Source organism: Larus michahellis, chromosome 2 (assembly GCF_964199755.1).
Source record: "Larus michahellis chromosome 2, bLarMic1.1, whole genome shotgun sequence".
In the NCBI taxonomy this organism is placed as follows: Eukaryota; Metazoa; Chordata; class Aves; order Charadriiformes; family Laridae; genus Larus; species Larus michahellis.
In genome coordinates this window covers 47,785,659-47,808,630 of record NC_133897.1, presented here as the reverse complement: position 1 = coordinate 47,808,630, position 22,972 = coordinate 47,785,659, and the positions used below count along the sequence as shown (strand labels likewise).

At 43.5% G+C, this 22,972-nt stretch overlaps 1 protein-coding gene across 4 annotated transcripts in view; it reads right to left on the bottom strand.

Moving 5' to 3' along the window:
* Positions 1 to 21,629: 21,629 nt before the first annotated feature.
* NEK11 (NIMA related kinase 11) overlaps positions 21,630 to 22,972 on the bottom strand; it is a 99,522-nt gene continuing 98,179 nt past the window's right edge. For 3 of the 4 annotated variants that reach the window (XM_074575171.1, XM_074575170.1, XM_074575172.1), the window contains one exon: positions 21,630 to 22,640. In XM_074575171.1, coding sequence (XP_074431272.1) covers positions 22,436 to 22,640 — 205 coding nt within the window. In that variant the 3' untranslated portion in view covers positions 21,630 to 22,435. The remainder of the gene's footprint in view (positions 22,641 to 22,972) is intronic. The other variant, XM_074575173.1, reaches the window with a different exon arrangement.

Sequence of the window (22,972 nt, the reverse complement as noted above, 5' to 3'; positions counted from 1 at the left end):
CAGCCCATGACATGGAATTACTAAGAAATATTCACAGGCTGTACAAAAAGCTCCTGGAAGCTGAGTCAGTCTGAATTACACCCCACGTCCCCCTGCTTATAACCAAGAATATCAAAAATTTCCACTGAAAAAGAATGAAAAGCAGAAGGAAGACACTAGTGGACCTTTTCATTGTGCTAAAACCACACTTCTATTTCATCATAAAGGTGTATTTGTCTTTCCAGTGGAGTTTCACATGAGAGCAGAATCTGGCCTGGGCCTGGCACATATTAAGGGGTAAGTCTCATTAAAATGCGCTCTGGGTACCATTAAACAACTTTGATGTTAATGAATATATACGTGACACCTGGGATTTTAGGCAGACTGTGGCTCCATCTCAGGAGCTTGCCTGAAGCCACTGTGCACATACATCAACTGTCACTGGAAGCCTGGGAGAAAAGCACCTTGCCCTGCTGCAAAACAGCGCTGTCGACCATGCCCCATGCCTTACAGTGCTGAAACATGGAGGCAGCGGGATCACAAACGCCCTACTACAACTGTTACTGACCCTCATTACCGGCTGAACTATGAAAAATGAACAGCTTAGTGGAACACAATGAGTACAGCCCAGAGAAGTTAGCCTCAAGGAGTGAAAAAGGAGGAGGAAATGCCCTTCATCAAAAGGCTGATGAGCATATTTTTAGGAAAAGGAGGTCAAGGTTGAGATGCACGTTAAGAGCCACATAAAGGCAGAACTAGCCAAGCTTCCATGTGGAGAAGGGGTGATAAATGCACTTTATTAAGTTGTTTCTAAAATTGGAGCAGATGAGATAAACCTTGAAAGAGATACTCATTTAAGATTGATGTGGAATAAGTGCGGAGAGATAGCTGTTGAAAAGACTGCCGTAAACCAGTTCTCCAAGTTGTCATTCACTAGCACTCCCCTGTGTTTTCTAATAAAAATAATCTGTTAAAATCAGTCTCTGGAGACAGCTTGTCTTTGGCTGCCAGTGCAATTTCTCCTTATTGTTTCACGTAGTAAATGCTTTTGGAATAAGTCAGGGATTGTTTGAAGAAGAGACAGCTTTGAGATAGATTTTTAAGTTATTGTTTTTCATACTGGCAAAGCACTTTTATACAGCTTTAAAACAGGAAAAAACGGTTACAAGTTATAAAGGAACAGGGGAAAGTCTTTTTGTTTTAAAAAATGGCAAATAGTTAGTTAGAGCCACTTAAGTTGCTGATGGGTATTCCTTCCATGTACAAGTTTGCAGTACCATACAGCAGTGGAAGGATGTAGCCTTGTGCTAGCGTGGGACTATGGATGTGCTGGAGCTAATGAAATGCCTGTAACCCCACAGGATAAACTGATAACTAGGAACTGCAGAGTACAGTGCAGACATCATACCAACGCACTGCTAAAATCCTTGCTGACACAATTGCTGTGAAGTTAGTTACCTAAGGCAGCAAAGGCCGCATTGCACAGAAGAGAGCAGAGACCACAAGCAGCCTGGCTGGGGCTGACCGTACATCTGTCAGTGCCCCGGGTCCAAGAGCAGGGAGACACAGTTACGGTCCCTCCCTGCTGGGACTGGGGTCATGGAGATGCAGACCTTGGGCTGTATCCTGAACCCAGGGATGGTAGGCTCTTTGTGCTGCCTCTATTTCGTTTCCCAGGATTCAGGTAACTGCTCGGAGGGGAAACACCAGACCCCCTCCTCCCCCATTTCATCCTCTCTCCCATTATTTTCGCAATCCCTCCCAGGTAAAACAAGAGCACAGTGACATTGGGGTTGTAAAGCGGAGCTGAACTGAAGCTAGAAAACCTTCACGAACCCACAGCATCCATTTCTTCTCTGTGCCATAAACTTCTACTCATTATTTTGCCATTAAGTTTGAGAGATGGACAGCAGAGTCTGTCTCTTCATTAGTGGCGATGCAGTGCCAAGACAAGCCCCCAGCTTCCCTGGTGCGGTGCCAGGTCTGGGGGAGCCGTTAATAGTGATTTTTCTGAGATGGCAATTTGAAATTCCAAGCTGGTTTCACTAGCGAGACATGAAAGTCATTTTTGACTCTTCCACATTAGTCATGATTTTGAAACTTTTAGTGTGAAAAAAAGCCATTCTCCTGCCTTTCATAGCCTTGAAGTGATTGCTATCAGAGTTCAACTGCAGGAATATTTCCAACTGTAGAAATGTGCAACAAGCATCTTTCAGAAAAATAAAAAAAAAAAGAAATACTAATTTTTTGATAAAAAACACATTGCAGCTACCTGGAAAAGATTCTGCTGTTTTTCACGGAAAAAAAAAAATGTCACCACCTATTTAAAATATGACCAATTCTAAATGAGGCTTTTAGGTGCTTCTATGAAGTGCAATGTATTACCTTATTGCCATAGCAGAGCCCACTTAAAAGTAAATAAGCTTTTATATGCATTTTGCTAAGGGATTTGTTCATTTTGGGCCATCCTCAGCAGGAGCAAGATGGACTGTCTTACACGGCTCCACCTGCTGCTGCAGGAGCTGGGAGGTGTGAGGCTGCTTCAGACCAATGTACACCCTAAAAGCCAAAAGAGGGTACGGGACAGCCCAGACACCCCTTGGTTGGGGATTCCCCTTGGAGAGAGGGAGAATCTGTGCAAGTTGGCCAGCAGGAATTCACTTCTATAGTTTTCCAAGTGATTTGCAGGCTTATATCCCTATCGTTAAGTGGTTTCCTATGGACAGACTATAAGCACCTGAGTGTGAACCCTGCACCTCCAAGAAGAGACGTCCATGTCAGCCTCTTCAGGACCCTTTGTCCCAACTTGTCATGGATGCATCTTTTGTATGGCCCACATGATGTTTGCAAAGTGCTTTGCTGTGGTGTGTGGATGAAAAGGAGCTATATAAATGCAAATTTAATGTATTCATTTATTCTACACGGAAGGTTGTACTGAAGGCCAGGTAAATTACACCCACGGCATCTGCCTGTCAGCTCTTAATGTCACCCAGTCCAGGAGCAATAAGTTTCCATATAATTTGTTAAGCATGATATTCTTTTGTTAGTCCTTGCAGACTATTTTTAATCAAATTACTCTTCTCCAGGTGTTTTCCATCCGGCTGGACCCGCTCGCTGCTGAATTCAAGGAGCCTGATTCATTACTACCTGCGTCATTTGCCTGACCTTGCCACGAGACCGCAGTGGCAGCATAACGAGGGAGGTTCGTTCTTCTAGCACAGCGCCGGCTTCTCCCAGCTCACTGCTGGGATCCTCAGGAGCCGAATCCTTGCCCTGAAACTTTAACAACCTGCAACAAGAGCAAGTCCTTTATCACTCACTCCGGCTTTACCTGGGGTCCCTTCATTATTTCTTTTACTCCCCTTGGAAGTATGCAGCTGTCCCTGGCATTGCTCTCATTATCCCTCTGTGAACACTGGAAAAAGAACGTATTTACATTTCCTGACACGCTTAGTATTCCTGTCATCGCCGTCTCCCTGAGCTTGCCCTGACCTTTGCAATGACCTTTTGCAGCAACTCTGTTCCAAACACTTTTTCTTCTTTGCTGCTATTTCCTGTGCAATTTTGGCTTCATTTTTCCAGCTCTATTTTTGTTATTATTTTCTTCTTTGCTCTTTTATGCTGTTCTATATAGGTCCCTGGCTGTAGTGGTGACCCAGCAGCCCTTTCAGATATCGCTTTCTGGCCTCAGAGCTCCCTGCCGGAAGCCTCATTGCTGTCTGTAACGCTGCTGGGTACCGAGTACAGGGAAATTAATGTCAGCTACAAGTGAGGCTCAGCACATGGAAGGAAGTTTTGCTTGTGTAACTTCGGAGAGCTCAGCTATTCCTCTGCTGGGATGTACATGCCGCTGGCCTCATGCAGAGATGATATGTCAAGAGAAAGACAAACCTTACCACTGCCGGCATCGCTAGCGCTGTTGTTTTGGCCTCAGGCTAAACCCAGCTGCGAGATCTAAAACTGTGTGCACCTGTGGTCCGGATCAACATCCCTTCAGCTTGATACACCTCCGTGTTTCTGTGTCCCAGGGTCCGCAGTGCTGCCCACGCTTCAGACCCCCAGGGATTCTGTGAGACGCGGGGAAATAGTCTCGTTTAGGCAATCGCAAGGTTGAATTTTCCCAGCTGAAACTACATGGAGAGACATGAAGCCTTGGAGAAACAAAAGGTGGCTTATGATAACTTGACCTGGGCAGAAGCTCCAGACTTAGCTCTGAAATTTGGGAAAACATCATTCATACTGGTGTGGACCTCTAGTTTTGTTTTGACACTCACCTATAAGTAGCTGCAAACTCGCAAACCTTGTCAAGCAAGTTCTTGGATTTGTCTGCAGAGTCAGTAAGTGGTGGAGCCAGACCTTTAGCTGCCGAAAAGCAATAAAACTTCAGTCAAGGCAGTGGATTTGCACTGATTTACATTGGCATAGCTTACAGTCCACAAGAAAAACCCAGTTTATTATATTCCTGAGAGTAAAAGATATATTCTCTGGAAAGCAGATACAAGAGTTACTGTCATCCATCCTCCTTTACCGGTGTAACAGGATTGATGTGGTTCAGAATGGCACCTATTAATTGTTTTCATTATCTTATTTTCACCTTTTTCTTTCATTTCACTAGCAGGCATTATTTAACCATCAGTGCTGCTGGAGAAGGCCGGTACTCAGGTTTTGTACTATCAGTGAGTGAGTACCTGGCAGATCAGAGAGAACAAATGCTGCTCTTGCAAAGGTCTCTCCAAATCCTTGGAAGAGGCACCCTTAATGTCTGGCAGCATATTGGGAAAGCAGCCCAAGACAGACAGATGCAGAGCTGAGCAATGCAGGTTATAGCCTTACTTTTGCAAGGAGTCCAGCTGAGGAGTTTGGCTAAAACAATACACGGACTGCAGTGAGTAAGACTGATGAAAACGGGAACAGTGTAATTTCACCTAGGCAAACTGAACAGCAAAGGCTGATGCGCTTCCAGTGCTGAAAGCTGGTATTATGGTGCTGCAACTGAAGGCACAAGCCATTTCTCCCCTGAAACCAAAATAAATGCTTTAGGCTTCTGCTTATTTTTGTAGCCTCACAATTTTTTCTCTATTTTTTGGGAGCAGACGGAGTGCAACAATGCTAGTAACAGTTCATGCATCTGACTGCTGCTATGGGAAATAGATGGGGGAAAAGGGGTTGAAGGACGCAGGGAATTTGCCAAACAGTTGCTTGGAAAGTGGCAAATAGCTCCAATAAGTCCAATAGAGCTAATACATCCACCTAACTGTATGTGCCATCCTGCCCAAGCACTTAATCCTTAATTATGTGACTGTTTTTATCTCCAGATGGGAACCCATTTGAAGTGTTTATATCTCCCTCTGGATTTGGGAAGGAGGTTTGTGCTGACCACACACCAATTTCCTCTCATGGCTGCAACACACAGATCAGACACTTCACACCAGCGCGGCTCTGTGAGATCCCTTCAGCTTTCCACACCAGCTCCAGCCTGGCATCACTGGTCACTCCAAAGCCCCCCTTCCCCAGGACTCGCTGGGGAGGAAATATGGAGAAGGTGTTGACATCTGCTCAAGCAGAAAGTGATGGGTGAGAAGCACAAAGCAAACAGCCTTGGGACATAGGTGTTTTTCACAGGTATCAGAACGGACTGGCCAGACAGAGGGGTGCTGGCAAAACAAGGAGTAGCTGACAGTCAAATTGCGCAGGTCATTGCAGGTCTTGTAACTCAGCAGTGTGAATTTTAGTTTCTTTATTTAGGTTAGCGCAAAAGAGCAAAGGGGAGCAATCACCTGGCCTAGCAGCTGCCTCACAAGAAGAAACTACAGTAATAAGCATCTAGCTTTTTAGTAAAGTAACAAGTTCTAGCTGTGCTTTAGCAAAGAGTTGCAATGGCTACTGCTTACTTACCTTGCTAGAGCTTTGTTGTCCCCTTTAACAAAAATAATGTTCATTAAGCCATCTGATTTCTCTTTGCAAGTTAGGAACATAAACTCACCAAGGACAAAAAAAATTTGTAGATATTTTCCTTGTTTCTGGCTCACACTGTTAAGCTTGAGTGCAGCCCTTGTTGTTGCCAGTTGAGTTCTGGCAGATGGGTTGCGCTTGGGAGCTGAGGTTTCCAGGACTAAGCAGCAGCTGAAGAAGGAGTGTGAATACTGAGATTTGGAATCAGGCACTAAATCTTTTGGAAGCGTTGCCCTTAAAGATTGTCTATTTCTTTACCGGAGCAGCGTGAGAGGCTGCAAACTTGATACTGTTTCCTGGAGACCAGACACAGAGAAGGTCCTCTGCCTGGTGGGCCAAATCCAAGCAGAAGGTCCTATAGGCTTATTAAAGCTCAGTTAGATGACTACTGGTCTCTTACATAGCTGCTTATCAGCTGCCCTTTCCAGTTGCCCATTACTCAGCTAGAAGGAAGAGTAGCATAGAGCCTGGCAGCACAGCTATTGAAAGCAGACCTTCTGCTTGCTGGGTGTGCTCAGCAGTGCCTTAGTCTATATACTGTAATAAAACTATAAGAACCAGGGTGTGCACTGGCATCCCAAGACAGACAGTTGAGAGAGCACTAAAAGTATCCTAAAATAGATATAGTTTTGCTCTTTTGGATAATCTAAATAGATTTAGAAATCAAATAGATTTTGGAAGACATTGTACCATGGGTACTACACCTCTGTGGACAATTGAACGTATCGGCAGTGAAGTGTAGCAATTTATGGAGTTGTTCCAATATTCCTGTGGCAAAAATCCACTGCATCTACAGCGTATTCATGTCAAGACCTCAACAAAGCCTTCCCAGGGTGTGTGAGCAGTGTGGCACTTGAGCTGTGCCAGTGCTGCAGTGCTCTCAGCTTTCCCTTCCTATCTAGTCGGTAGTGTCACCCAGCTGAAGCTGTAACTACGCTTCTTTTCAACAGTGGCTTATACTTCAAAAGGACAAGCAACAAGAATTAGCACCTCCCAGTTCTGCAGTCTCAAACTGGGGGCAGCAGATAATCTGGTGGGTCAGGCACTTACTTTCTGGAGTCATTTTGCTTCTCTCAGAGCAAGGTGTAAACATGCTGTCTCAAACCCAGATATCGGTGTGGGGAGGAGTGTTTGTGTGTTTTACACCACCAAGAGCCTCCTTGCTTGGGCAGTCAGGAAAGGACGCCCATTGTCTTTCTCTGGAGTAGAGCCATGGAGCTGAGAAGGGACTGAAATGCCCACGGCTCAAGAAAGGACAAGTAGCAGATAAATAGCCTACTCTGGGCTGTCTCCAGTAGCCTGATGTATATGTAGAGTTCAGACAGTAGATATGTGACAGTGTGTGTTTGTTATGCTTACAGAGTAATTTCCAGGTACCGTTCGCTTCCCACACATCCCTGTATCCCACTCCTCTGACCTGGTACTCGTTACCTCTGGCTGCAGGAATGCTCAGCCTGTATTGGGGGTTAGCGACAACTCCAGTTCCCAGAATCCAGTCAAGACCTCACCTCAAGGAATAGCCATGCATTGAGGATTTAGTCAGAGTTTCTCAGTCTGCCCATGAGCCGTGGGCCTATATTGGCAAGATATTATAAATAACCATTTTGGCCTCCACAGTGGATGCTCCATCCTTTCGCCACTGTTTCTGTACAGAGCCAGAGATAGTTGTAGATAGTAGCTGGCCTGAATCATTGGAACTAAAACATCAGAAGAAACACTGTCTTAATCTGAATAGGCTTGAGCTAATCAATTAGTGTAAAATAATGTAAGCGGATAATTAAAACAAGTAATGAGAAAGTAATAGGAACGGCATATCTGGGTCCAGTTAGTGGCTTTGAAATGCTTTTGAAAGTCTGAGTCATGCACAGGGTGCAGATACTAGAGATCATTTAGTTAAGAAGGGGACGCAGTCTCTGACAGCTTGTCTGTGGATGACTACTCAGAGGTCTTTCTGTGTACACCCTGCTGAGACCTGCCTGCTTCTCTCCTCAGTTCTGGGCAAGCTCAGACACATCTTCCTGCCCCAGATGGGAATTCCTCCTCTCCGGAGCATCTGCATCTCTGTGGAAGCACATCGTCACGTGCTGTCACCTCTGCGTGCCTTCCCTTCCCAACATACTGCTGGAATTAAGGCTTGAATGCTCCTCAGCATGTGGTCTTCTCAAGCAAATCCACTGGTGGGCTCTGTAGGGAGGGGACATGCATGCGGGGATGCTAAAGTGAAGGAGAAGGAGGAAACCATTTCTTCCACCACTGTAATTTCAACTTTGAAAACTTCTTCTGAGTCTTAGTGACTCAGAAGAATGAAGCCAATTAAACTGCAATCTGTCAAGTCTACGAAGCATCCCCTCCTTTCAATGGAAGTCCTTTTCTGAGTGACATGAGCTGAGTGGAGGAAGACTAAACAGACAGGAGCAGCACCAAGTTTTTTCTAACTGAATAACTGCAGCGTTTAATATTCTGGTGCACTGTCAGTGAGAGGTGATCATTTTTTCAGAAGAAAATACACTGAAACTAGAGAAAACTCTGATTTCTACTTTTGCAATCAGATGCGGCAACACCTCCGAGCCTTTTTTTTTTTCACCCTGATTACCTAAAAGACACTGTAGCAGAATTCAGAAAGATGCAGTCAGTCTGCATCTTTTTGCTTGGAAAAGAAAAACAGATATGGTTGACACTCCCAGTGTGATGTTCCTTAAGAGTACACCTCTCCAATCAGCTAACATTCACCCGAGCACTTTCAAACACAGAAAAGAGCCTGCTGATGAAAATAGCTGCTTCTTGCTTGTGTTGATGCTTTAAAAACATACCTGCAGAGCTACCCAGAAAGCCTACTACAGGCTACTACTGTGATATACAGGCTACCCCATATACGTCCTTTTATTTCACCTACTGAACTCTGCACTGAGCCAAGTGATTTGAACCTTGTAGTTGCTGCTATTCACACCCATACCAGCCCAGGGCTAGAGCTTGTCTTCTACTTTTTGATTTGCAGACCACCAGACGCTAAGAATCAACCTCCTCCCTGGTCCTCGTGGTTAAATGTGCCAACCTGAACTTGGCTGGAGTCTTTGCAGAGCTGTAGGTTTTGGTATGTGTTTTGCCTCAAAATACAAAAGGGTTTTTGGTACTTGGTATTTTCCCCAACATGAGGAATCAACAAGTCATCTTTCAACCTCCCATCTTTGTTAAAATAACCTGCCTGAGCTACGTGTCTCAGTGTAAGTGCTTGAATACTTTTGTGGATCTTTTCTGCCCCTCTCAATTGTCTTCAAAGGCATTGTCAAAATAAGACCAACAAAATGGTACGTGATACACAAAGGAAAGTCAGTCATTATCTCCCACCTTCCTATTTGTATGCACCAATCCACCACTTATACCTTAAAAAATTCTACTAGCAAAGGTTTTATCACATCACTACATTAAAAATGCTTGATCAGTTGCTGGCTCAGTAGAGGCCCAAGAACCTTTCCAGGGGTGAGACAATTCTGCATCTACCAACTGTAGCCCAGGAACAGGCACATCTTGCTTCCCACCAGGACCCATTACAAATTGTTGAGCTGTCACAGTTTGTCAGCAGAGCAATTATACTCAGTTTCAGACTGCTGATGGAAACACAGGGCGGTGTTGGCCTTGTACCAACATTTGCAAACCCCACTAGAAAAAAAAACAGTTGGATGACAATTCCCCACTGACAAGTAGTTTTTGAGCTGTCAGTTCGGCAGTCTGTAAGCCACTTAACAGGTGCTTCAGTGATACTGCAAACTGCTTATTTCTTTGTGCTGCTTAGTATTATCCCTTGTGATTTCTGTAGGATCTTAGGAAACCAATGATGTGGGGTCATCTTTGTGGGAATAGGAATTAGACTTGATCTTTTGAGACGTGCGGTGGCAGGAGTGGGGGAAGGACTACAAATAAACTTCTAGTTCAGCATAGAAATGCCTGCTTGTCCCCAGACTCTGCCCGCCCCACCCTCATATAGGGCTTCCTTTGCCAGTCTCTGCCCAGCCATCTTCTCTGGTGACCCCAAAACCCCATTCCCCCAGTGGCCTGGCAGATTATACTTTCCTCTTCTCCCTAGACCAGACTTTTAGAGAAAAAACCTCCCTTTGCTCACCATTTTGAGAGCTTCTGCACTGGGTGGTCACTGTACTAAACTCACAGACTGTGAAACGGCATTGAGAGTGCTCTGCCAGCTCAGTCGCCACCGAGCCATACCATGGCAGTCGCTAACTTCCAGTAGCCTGCTACAACCAATATACAGGGTCTTGATATGTAATTTCAAGCGGTGAAGAAGGTTTCTCACAGAGGAAATGAGCTGAGTGGATACCAAACAGAGCTACCCACAGGTCAGTAGGCAAAGACACTTGGTGCAAGTCTTTCTGAGTTAAATCATGCTTGCGATTAGCTATGGTATACACCCACATACAGTCATTGAAGAACTTATTCTCTGCATCTCTTGGTCTATCAAGACCCTTAAAGTATATTAGACTGCAGCCTCATCTTCCAGAGCTCCTGAGTTTACCTCCATTCCTTCATTACCACCTCATTTTCTTGCCTTCTCTCTCTATTGATGAGAGCAGTCACATTTGCCTGATTCTCCAGCCAGCACCTTTGACTTTCTCTATTGCAAACATCCCTTTTCTGGCTCCCCCCCGCTTCAACCTTGTGCACTAGATGCTCTCATGTGATGATAAGTCAGGACTTCTCTGTGAGATGAGTGGGGCATGTGGGCTTGCCTGTGCTTATGTATCCCGCTGGTTTGCACTCTTGTGGCCTCACCTCTCATTCATTTGTCCTGGTCACCTGTCACAACTTGTTTTTTCACCTCTCCACCCTTTGGAGATGGCTCTGCTGCCAAACAGGTACACTGCTGGTGATCCAGCCTCTGGGTAAAACCGTAACACAAAGCTTGTTTAACAGGAATAACATCTCAGAGCACACTGTTTATCCATGGTGCCTTTTCCCTAATTTCCTTTAATGAAGGACTTGATATTTCTTTGACAACCATCTGCTGAAGAATATAAGCGTCATCCTTCACACTGGTAAATCTTAAAACAAAGGAGTAATTCAAACAGCTTACCGTCAGCCTGCTGCCAGATCAAGGGCTTTATTATGAATTGAGTTCAAATTCCTCATGGTGCCAACACAATGAAAGGCACTTGGTTTATTAACATGAAAAGAATCGTTTCTACTTCAGTATATCTTATTATCCCGGGAAGGGAATTCAGGCAGTCTGCTCTATTACATTTGGTGGCTGATATTAAACTCATCAGACCCAGTTGTAAACTCAGATGCGTTTAGCAATGCTCAGATATTAAAGAAGGCCTGACACTGTGAAATCTCTCATTTGTATTTGATTTGCTGGGTCGGATGAGGCAGACCGCCTTCTCTCCAGTGCTCCCCAGTGCCCTGTGCTGGCTGAAATTGGATGAGCTAAGGGACGGGCCGTAACAGGGACAGCTATCGGAAACAGGAGGTCAGCCGCGTCAGGCCTATCTGAGTTTACAAAGGCTGGCATGTTTATGGTATTATTGGTATTCAAAAGACTTAATTGCTGCTTTGTTTGAAAGAGAACTTTAAACACTGACAAACACCCACGGGGAAAGTAGGACTCTCTTCTCTCTTCAGAAATGTCTCTCTTTCAGGGCTTCCTACCTGCTGAGGGGAGGTGATTTTCCTCACTTGCCAGGCTGGGTTTGAGGTCTGCAACTCTCTTCAAGGCATTCTGCCTCTTCCCCTCTTTATACTCTGCTGATATGGGGCTTCTGCATCTCTCTTCGTACATGACATTCCCAGAAACAGTTCCCTCATACATCTTCATCCACATCATTCTTGGAAACATAAACATCTGCTGAGTCCAGGGCGGGGCGGGCTGCATGGCCCAAGTGGAATAAAATATTCCTTCCCACACGAGCCACAGCAGACAGAAAGGTGGCACAACCAGCAGCAGGGACCAAGCAGTCACTGCTGGACAGCCAGAAACCTCTGCAGTGCTTATGCAGGGAAGGAAAAGTGGAAAGTCACAAATTCAAGAGCGAGAGCTCTTTTAGAGAATAAATGCCGAAAGCTCACCTCGCCTCCGAATGAGTTTTTGTCTTGCTTCCACAATGAGTGCTGAGGCTAGTGGGTTTTAATGGATGTTTAAAGGCTACATCGGGGGGGCAATGGCACACAGCACCTGAGGACACGGCGTACTGCTTTCAGGGCTCCGTACCTGCAGGCTAATCAATGCAAGTCCAGTTCCCACTGGGAGCACATATCTACCCAGCAGGACTGCTGTACTGGTTCCTGAAACAGAAGCCAGGATACAAGCAAATCTGCTGCCGACATACAGAGCATAATTGGAAACCCTCAGCCTAGCTGCTCGCTCATTAATAAAAACAGATTCATAATGTACCTGGCTCCTTCCACCTGCTGCTAGTCTATAATTAGCAGCTTGTGCGTAGGTGGCAGCACTGGTAAATTACTTCCAGTCTTCGGTAACAGTAACTCATATCTGTGAGAAGGGTGTGACAAAGGCACAAGGAATAGGGATAAATGGCTACAATAATGCAGAAAGCCATTAGCACTAAACAGCAACAATAACCCTTTGTACGTCAGCACTAGCTCTGCCCTCATTTGTATGAGTCTCCGTTGCCTTGTTGGAATTATGGACAGATGTTAGCAGCTGGGGAAGGCAGGCACCTCACAGCAGTCAAACAGGCTCCTTTTACACAAGTAGCACCAGAGTTGAGGTTTTACCCCTTGAGTCCTCAGAAAAAAGCCTGAAAACTGCTGGGCTGGCCCTGGACCAGGGTGCCAGGCTGTACAGACCCGTTCCACCTGGCCCGGACTGTCAGGCAGCAATTCACCCCATCCTCACCATCTGAACCGGGTGCTCAAGCCTCCTTGCTCTATGATCCACCAAAATCACGCCGCCACCTGCGCCCATGGGACCACATTTCCCTTGGTCATCTCCTTTCACTGACTCTGCAAGAAGACCTCATGGCAGAGACAGGATCATGTTCTGCTTTAGGGATGCTGCTGGTGGTAGCATTACCCATGCAAGGTCCCGCCCTAGCACCTGCAGTTCTCACACATGGAGATGGGACCAAGACTCTTCTTTCGGCCTTAGATCCTGTTGTTACTCATCCTTACCAGGTCCTGTCACCATGGACCTGAGACATGGTCCACGCAAGGATGTCTGTGGCTCTTCTAGTTAGTGACTGCACGGGGAATAATTTCTCACTGCTCTTGGGCAGCTCTAAGCGAGTTCTACCTTAGAGAGATGGAAACGTTCATACATGTGAGAACACTGCTCATTATAATTCAGAGGAATTATCATTAAATCAACACATCCTCAGGTTCTGCAAATCCCTGAATCTGTTGCTGAAAAAAGAAGTCAAATCTGTCTAGTCTTTTTGATTGCAAATGAATATATTGAAAGTGTGCCTCGTTCTCTTTGAGAAATCAAAGCCTGTTTGATTGAAGCTTATTTTCACACAATTAGCTGATGCAGCTCACACTTTAGACGTTTTCAAATTCTTTTCACTTTTCTAGAAAAAAGACATAGATCCTGAAGAAAAGTGTCTTTCTCCAAAGTCATCTGTCCAGGCTTTCGGTCTCTTACATTTTTTTGCTGCCAAACTTTTGATTAATAAGATGAAAAATTGTGTATTTCCTTAGATGACAATAACGGGATGACCTTTCTCCTGTCTCTTCTGACTATAAATGCAGTAATAAAAAAAGTGTTTTGATGGCAAAGAATTAGATTCAGGTGCTGATAATACTAAAATACTGTAGATTTATTTTGTAAGAATAATGCCTAAATCATGCTTCCCATTTTTCTTATAACCTCTCAGATGTTTCATTACGTGGCAAGAATTCTGAAAACCTGTTCCCTCTTTTGGTAGCTGAAAACCTGGTCCTTTTTCTGACTTGTCTCTCTGATGTTTTGCTTTGCGGAGTCTCTTTAGCTGGAACAGTATTTTTGTCTTGCTGTGAAGTGTTGCTTGATGCTCGCCTTTCAACCCTAGGAAGAATTCTTGTTTGTAATTATTTCAAAAGTTCAAAACTAATTTAAAATGTAGGGAACACTTGGAAAGTGCAAAGAAAAAGTTCAGATCTCTAAAAAGGAAAAGAAAGGAAGAGGAGGGGATGTGACAGAAATACAGTTCTGGTGCCATTTGAGAGTTAGCCATTAATAAATAAATAGGAAGTGTAACAACTGATTCAAAGTTTCTGAAAAATTATACGTATAAGCTTTACGCCTGTCAGAAGTGTGGACCGAGAATTTTCTGAAATGTTACAGGGACATGGACCCCCAGTACACCAAACTCACCCATGAAAAAACTTCTTGGAGGCAAACAAATGCAGACGGAAAAAGAGGGAGAAAGAAAGGAAGAAAAAAAATAGTTAATTTTCTTTATGAAAACATTGGAGCGCAAAATATTTTGTTAAGAGTTACAAGAAACTCCAGCAGAGGAGAAGCTGTACCAGAGAGACTTGTCAGATTAATGCCTGGTGACAAGATGTATGGCATGGAAAGAGAAAGAGATGATCAAAAAAAATGGGTATAGTCACAGATGTCAACACCAGGGCAAAGTTTTCCATTGGTTCAGGTCAAAATACCCTACTAATGCTCACCCACCAGAGCTGAAAAAAGTGAAATTAAGGAAGCACATGCAGGCTGCGTGTCCCCTCAAACCCACATTTACTGCCATCCTTCTTTATGGGGACTTCTTATTTATGGGAAGTGCTGCTTTAAGTAATTTTCTGGCATTAAGAAGGAACTGATTACAGATGCTCCTACTCCCACCAACGCTGCTCGCCGGGGAGTCCCCACTGTCACGCCATCAAACACTGCAGCTTGTTAGAGTAGAGGGGAAAAAAAATCAGCCTGTGATGAATGGCCCTGCAGCCCAGCCAGGTGAGACGGCCAAAGGGAGCTAACCCACCTGAGAAGAGTGGCCTGCTCTCCGGGACTTGGCTGTGTTTTATATTTAGTCAATTATGAACATCCAAAACAAATTAAAAAGGGGAGGTCAATCTCTGTTTATAGGACTCTCTTTGATCTGTGTAAATTTTAATTCAATTTCATTTATCTTTTGATTATATAAATCTATATTAATTTAGTTCGACTGATTGGATCACCAGGCTGTGGCACTGTCAAGATCTCCAGCAGCTGGAGGTCTTCTCAGGCCTCTGAATTCCTGTTGTTTTGAAGCTGGGGCTTCAAGCTCTAAAGACCTAACTCCTTTATGAGCAAAATTTCCCTGTCCTGTTTCTCCCAAAGCTACACACTAGTGTTATCTGCTCCCCTGGCAATTGTGCAGCACTGGGGCTGGTACTCAAATCTAAGCACATGTTTAAATACGTGATGGATTTAGGGTGGATTTTGTCTCCTTTCATTTGGGCCTTCCTGCTGTGTACTGCTCAAAGTAATGCGTGTTCATTCAATACGGTGGAAAATAATCCAAGCAGACATCACTGAGGGCACAATGCTAAAGAGCAACCTCTGAAACGCCCATCTGCACTGGTGACCCGGTGAGGTAGATTGGATTTTCCATACATTGGTAATTAACCACTGCTTCATTCAGTCTAACTTTAATTACCTCACGGATAAACAATAATCTATTTTTCTGCCAGATCATGCTGAAAACAACTTCAATTTTTAACAACTTTAAAAATGTACTTTTTATCCAAAGAGGTGGCAGACACACAGCTGCGGTGCTTTCTCTCCTTACATTATTCTTGTGGTCTTTTCCACAAACGCATGGGTGTCTCTTAGGTATTACTTTTTAATCATCCACTCTCATTACATGTAGTGTTTGCTCCTTTTTCATTTTACAGCACAAAGCCAGAAAGAAGGCAATTAAAATTCAATAATGGTGCAGTGCTTAGACACTCATTAAGTAGTCATTATGTAGTCTGGAGACTCATTGTCTTCATGAGAGTTCGTTTTCTCGCTCTCCGTGAATCTCCCCACCGCATTATTAGCTCGAAACAGCCGGCGCGGTGTGAATGTGAATCCAGACGGGTTCATGAGCCTCCTGGCCCAGGCACAAGTGCTTCCGTTGCCTCCTGGGCACCTACCACCTCGGATGCAGCAAACCCCTGGGGGTCCTCCAGCAGCACCGAGGAGATGCCCAGGGCTGGGTCTACCCTGCCTGTCCCTGTCCTGCCCTCCTGGCTAGGACCAATGCACCCTGGCAGTGACTCCTGTCCTCCTCAGGTGATACAAGGATGACTTCAACGCCCTGGCATATGATGGCTTGACTAACACCCCCTCCCAGAAACACAGCCCCCAGTTGCCACGACAGCTTGTAGAAGGACACGCTTCTCAGCATGAGTGATTGGCAAAATCAGGACTCTTGGGAGTCAGGAGCATTCGTTGTCAGCATCAGGAGCCAAGCTCCTGCCAAAAGAACATTCAAAACAAGCAAGCTTCATTTTGAGGTGGGAAAAAAAAAAACCTCACTGGCAGAGATAGGATGGCAAGAGTATGCCACTGATTGTCAGATGCATAAAGGCATCAATAAAATAATGTTCACACTCAAAAGCTGTCTTACAAAACAAGAGAAGCAGCCTCTCTTGATTATAAGGATTGCCTCTGGACAATAAATAACAGCATCTGTTCTCCAAACTCTGAGCATCTTGAGTTTGCTTTGCTTTCTGTCCTTGAGGAGGCAGGGAGGAGAGAGGACAAGACAAGACAACTGAGATGGTTCAAGCTAGGAAGGCTCCGCAGCAGCTTTAAGGAGCAGTTCACTGGAGCTCACTGAGAGCACAGGGAGCAAACCCCAATGCATTATTTAAGACTACCCTCACACTGCTGAGCCTTCGTAGATACAGATCAATATAGTGGCCTGCGCCAGAAAAAGGAGCCTTTGCTATGAAAAAAAAATAAAATAGGATTCCTATTAGAGATGCTGAGGGGAAATAATACAGCCCAAGGGAATATCTGCATGCCATGGTACAGTAAGGCAGTCCCTGAGGGAGCTGAGCAATTCACAGATTCCCAGCCTGTTGGGCATAAAGCTCTGGCATAGAATCACTTCATCGGTAGCCCGTCACCTGCACCCTTGCTTGCACAGCCACATTTCATGAAATAATGGGTTTCTGTATTAAAACTCATTTCACCTCTCACTAAACATTGCATCGTTCTTCATGCCTCGCCTTCCCCCGAGACCTACATGTTGCCACCGACTGCCTGGCCCGGTGTCGGGTGAGGAGCAAGAGGAGCACTCCAATTTGTAGGCTGCTTGTTGCAGTTTGCTACACGTGCTCAGGCTACTTCTCTGAGCCATCCTCCATTTGTCTTCCTGCTTGGTACCTCAGCTGGGAGGTCTCCGAGGTTGGGATTGCCTTGGGGCTGTTTTTCTCAGCGTCAGATGCAGTAGCTGATCACGACTTTGGGGTTTTTCCCCTCAAGGTGCATTCAGCTGGAGATTTACCTGCTTGTAAGAATTTTTCTAAGCAGTTGGCAGCCATTTAGTTTATCAAGAGAGAAAAAGTATTCCTGAAGGTTTGGTGACGTGCTGTGCATAAGGATATATACATACCCGTATGTGTATATATATGTGTGTGTGTGTGCGCGTGTAGACATAGGGATAGATGATAATTAGATAGCCAGACAATTCATGACAGACTCACAATTCATTTCTCTATATAGATACACATACAGAGGTAAAACATTTTCCGGCTCCCTAAGACAGACTGCAGATTCTAAATGCGAAAGTATATTGACAGTCAAGTCATAGAAAGGAGTAATCTTCTCCCCTTCCATTTGCCATTTTTCTTTAGAAGTATTACTTCTTATTGTTTGCACACCACTGCCTTCATACTTTGGTAACAGCTAGCCATGGATTAATGAAGATGACAACAAAACTGAGCCCATTTTATCTGTGGGATGATAGTCACAGTGTGTGCATTTCTGGTACGTTGCAAAACATTGGGAATCCCTGGCCAGGTATCATCTGGTGGAACGGATCAATACATTTACACCAGCTGACTAAAGATCTGTTTTCCTCAACTGGTCCTTCTGCTGGGAAGTTTATTCCCATGACCTGGTTTCTGCTTTCTGACCTGATGGGGTAGTGACCAACTACACAGTGCAGGAATACTGAAAATCAGGTGGCTGTGGCTAACCTTGTGTGAACAACTCAAGACTGAAACCTGTCTGGAGAGCTAACATGGCAAATTATCTGTAAATAAGGACTTACATCTTGTTTGCTGTGACAAATCAAATTGGTCTGCCTCCTAATCCAGCTGTGGACGAGACATTGACAGCTCTGCTTCTTATCAAAACATTCAAATACTCTTTTTCCCTTTATAATTCAAGCACCTTTTTACCAAGTTCGAGGCCCCAAAGTGTTAAATAATTACCTCACTTCCTTTGCTTGCAATATCTCTGCATCAAGTAATACAGCTTCTAGCACTTTTAGGAGAGTCAATAAAAAAGCAGCAAGGCTGTTTGATGCTTGTGAAGGTTTTTGGTACAAACATGTAAGTCAAATGGGACCTTTTATGAAGCCCTACCCACAGCAATCTAATATCTTTACATTTATTTCCTCACATTTACTTCCATCAGCTCTGTTGCTTTTTTATTGCTGAAGATCCATGATACTAACAGTCCTCCTCCTTCCTTTTAGATTCCTACTAATGACCACCAGCAATGGGATTTTGCTGGAAATGAACTTGCTTGTATTTCATATATTTTTTCACATATAGAATGCATTTCATATATAAAGGACAGTGACTCAGTCTTTTCTTCATCTTAAGCCCTTTTTCCCCAGCGAGCAGAATAGATCTGAAAAAAAAAATTATGTTATACAAGATCTAAACTTGTAAAAAGATTTTTTTTTTCTTTTATGGCAATTCATTCCATTTGTCTAATAGATAATGTAATGAATTTGATCCGTTCCTCTCCTTCTATCAATGCTCTATTAGGCTAGAAAAGGACTCTGCACTTCTCTCTACAGATTGACATGTTTGTGGAAGAGTAAGGCCTGTTAACAGCCTGACTGGGTTCAACCATTGCTTAGTGGACTTCATGATACAATGACCCTTTCGTCGTCTCCTGCTTTCTTCAGACTTTTTGCATTTCTAAGGACCTACTGATCTCTAAGTATTCAGTACCGTACTTTTTTTGTTAGTTCAAAATTTACTACTTTCTTTTTATACTAAACTTGATTGCAGAAAGATAATTAATCTGATAATGCTATATAGAGATTATCAGTATGGCATCTAAGTAACCACTGTTACATTTAATACTCATACCACTGCACCAAATGCAGCTTCACTAAGCTCAGCAGAGACAGTCTATCTGGCACCAGCCTCTCTACCCCAGGGTACGTAAGCTGTTCTCTGTCACAATTTTTGATTCATGCGTCTATATACAGTTTTATAAAATCTTCGTTAATCTATTTAGTTTGAAACAGTTCGGGATCAGTGGAGGCTCTTATAATTTTTAGCTGGTGGCGACCTCAAGCGAAAATCTGATAGGGGATTTGTGAGTGTTGGTGCACACATGTCTAAGGCAACAAAAGGTTTATGATAACAATATCACACAAAACAAGAACAGTGTAGGCTATATGTCATCAAGATAATATTAACATGATGAGAATATTTAGTTGCTGGATATTGGAAAACAGAAAAATACGGCAATTGTCTGGAAAAAGACCATGTAACTTTTTTTTATATACCCACATGCCCATCTCTGCAAGCCTGGGGACAGCACACAAAATCCCCACTGAAGGATACTTACTGTGCAGCTGCAGAAGTGTAGGAGGATACTGGGAGGCCTTTAAACACCTGTAAAAACAAAACAAAACCAGGCTTTTTGGAACCTATGAAACAGGTTTTAATGAGCTGCAGAATGGAGTTGAATTCCTGATGCATACTCTCCCCTGGGGCACGGAATGCAGCATGACAGAAGACAAATTCATCGGGTTTTATCAGGTTCTGGTGGGGATAGATCTCATTGTCTGTAAAATAAGAGCTGGTCCTGGTCTGGATGATGCAATTTCAAACCCAACAATTTGCTGAGAATTTTGGAAGGGATGAGATCTGAAAAAGGTAGGGGTTTATTGGAAAAAGAGAGTAGATGCAAAGGCATACAATCCGATCTAACGCTTTTCTGAAGTGAGCCTCAACAGAAACAGTGATGTAAGAATTTCTGTCAGATCCATGGGATTTACCTCTGTGCTTTTACTACAGTTCAAAGACAAAAAGTTTCCTGCTGAGTTTAATATGTATACCACATTGCCTAATTGTGGTTTGATCGACAGAAAAACAAAACCAAAGTGTAGTTTAAGGTATATAACCAGTAAAAGTAGTAACCTCCAGATGCCTCATATGACTTGAAGTTCATATCCTGCAGAGAGAAGAAAGCAACTGAAGTGACTGTAAAAGGCGCTGTGATTTCTTTTTTCTTGTGTAACAAGCAAAAGTACTGCTCCTCAGAGAGCAACCATTTTCCTAAGTGTAATCTGCATGGCTAGACCATGTTTTCCAGGCTTTAAAGGCTGCCCTTTAATGATCTCCCTAGAGCTGGAATGCCTTAGAGAACTTGACCCATTCCTATGCAGCTTTATTTTCCTTGCATGCTGCAGGAAAGCAGCACACAAAAAATGTCTAATGAAGTGTTCCTGATTAATAAAAAAGAACTGATTGCTTACAGAGGCTGTTTATGAAGTTTTTGTGATAAATTACTCTAAATCACAGCTGGACGTAAGTGTAGTAGCCAAGATTATCTCCCTCTGACATAATTCTCATCATGTGCTGGTTACTTATTATTTGCTTTGACAACTTTTTAGTCCCTGCAACATCCAGTAACCCCTCCTTTATCTTGGACTTTGGCATTCTGTTTTCAAATGGTCTTATATGAAGTCGTGTGCAAAAAATATGGAAGAAGTACACAGACACAACGTCGAGAAGGATGGGGAGTGTTAAGTACAAGAAGAAATAACAGAAAAGAGACTGAAACCTGACTGAGAATTTGTGCTTCAAACTGCCTCTCCACCTGAACCACCACATAGAAGAAAAAAATATGTTTCCCTACCTCAGTGATCATATGTGTGGATTTTAGTCTCCGGTTTGTAGCACTCTGTGTTCCGAATAAAAGCTGAAATCAGACATGCCAGATTCTGCTGTTACTTTGAGTTGGAAGTATAATGCCACATCTTCTGTAGCTGGGCATGTCCTTTGCTTCTTCAGTTTGTGTTGCTGCTGAGTTAGATTAAGATGACTCTACTTACCTTTCCCTTTAGGTCTCTTAAAGCATATCACAAAGACAGATCAGGTACTGCTTAATTTACTATCAATACCAGTAAATAACTCATCTCAGGTCAAATAGCAATGTTTTTTGATATTCATATTACGGATTTATTTTAATTTATTTAATTTAGTTCTTTAGTCCTTTAAAAGTTGTGACACAAAAGCAGCAAACATAAGGATTATGATAATGGCTCAATGCCTAAAATTAATTTCATCCACAATTAATTTGAGATTCTACTATAGATTGTACTACTTTGTTATCCTTTAGCGTTTTACACAGATGGATGAAGGAGCTCAGAACGCAGAATAAAGAAGAAGGAGGTAGAAGGAAAACACCAGGTATATACTCAGAGCATGATATACAGTTGAAATCAGCGAAAGTGTGAGGCATATGACAAAGGGAGCATGAACACTGAGAAAAAACATTAACGGTAACCACGCGCAAGCCAAAAAACCACCAGTTTATTTTTCCATCTGTGTACAATGAATTTGATCCAAAACTCTCAGAAGTTGCAGCACGGATTCCTAGCTAACGTAGTCAGCTATAGCTCAGGCCTCACGTCTCTGTCTCTATACATGCACGTGTGTACGGTGTATGGCCAGACATCTTTCTTCCTCTATGGATATACATACCTATCTCTGGGTGCATGCATGTATGTATATAAATATACACACCAGCACGTATTTTCACGGGTCCTTTGAAAGTCATGCAGATTAAATGCAGTCCTTTTGAACACTGAAGAATAACAAGACAATTAGTGGCTGAGAAGCCGAACATAGATATGTATGTTCAAGGGTAAACCTGCCAAAGTACAAAAAATAAGGGCTTAAATGTCATGAGGACCAGTTATCATAGGAATCAACAGCAGCTGGAGTCTAATCCGGCACCATTTCCATCAGAGGCAGCTTTGCCAGTGATGCTCTCACTGATGCCTGGCCAAGGCCCAGGACACCGCCTTTCTTTATGTCCTAAGTGGTGAAAAAGGGATGCTGGTAACGGTGAATCCTCCCCTTCACTGTCACAAATATTTGTTGTTCTTCCTCTGCCTGTAATTTGTACCATATTTACCCACTTCTCACCATGGTCTGGAATCTTAAATGGAGTTTACCCACATGCTTAGGTACTACGTTACCTTCAGTAGTTTCCTCCAAATACCTCCTGTACTTGCTCACTGGCCTGAAGAAGGCAGCTCAGCACATTCACTCCTCCTTGCCATTTACAGTCCTCTTACTGACACAAATTTTACAACTGAAGACTTTCTTCTGAAGCCTGTAGCTGCTCCTCAAAGTACAGAAGCTGATCCACTTCAAAGCAATCGCTTGCTCTAGCAACTAGTTTCTCCAGACGTCTCCTGATCTCCTCCTCACTGGCATTCTGCTGTCTCGCTTGCTTGAGATAGCTGTACACGGCCTCAAATACCTCCGCTCCCAGCTTCCCTATAGCAGATCTGGGGATAAATATTACATAAAGGTCAAGTAAAAGTAAATTCACATTATATATTAATAAAAGCAATAACTACTACTGATTTTTTTCTAAATGTTGTAGGTACCATATAATGAGGCACCTTATTTGTCTGACAAGGACAATAAAGTTTCCTTGGGAATTTCTCTCTGATTGTTCATTATACAAAGAGCCCAGGAGTGAAAACCTGGCCGTAGCAAAGTCACAGGAAACATGGCCGTTGTTGTTGTTACAAACCAAGATTCCTTTTCATGCCAAATCTAACACAGCATTTTATCTACAGCAAGCCCAGTATACCCACATGTATTATTGCCTCTG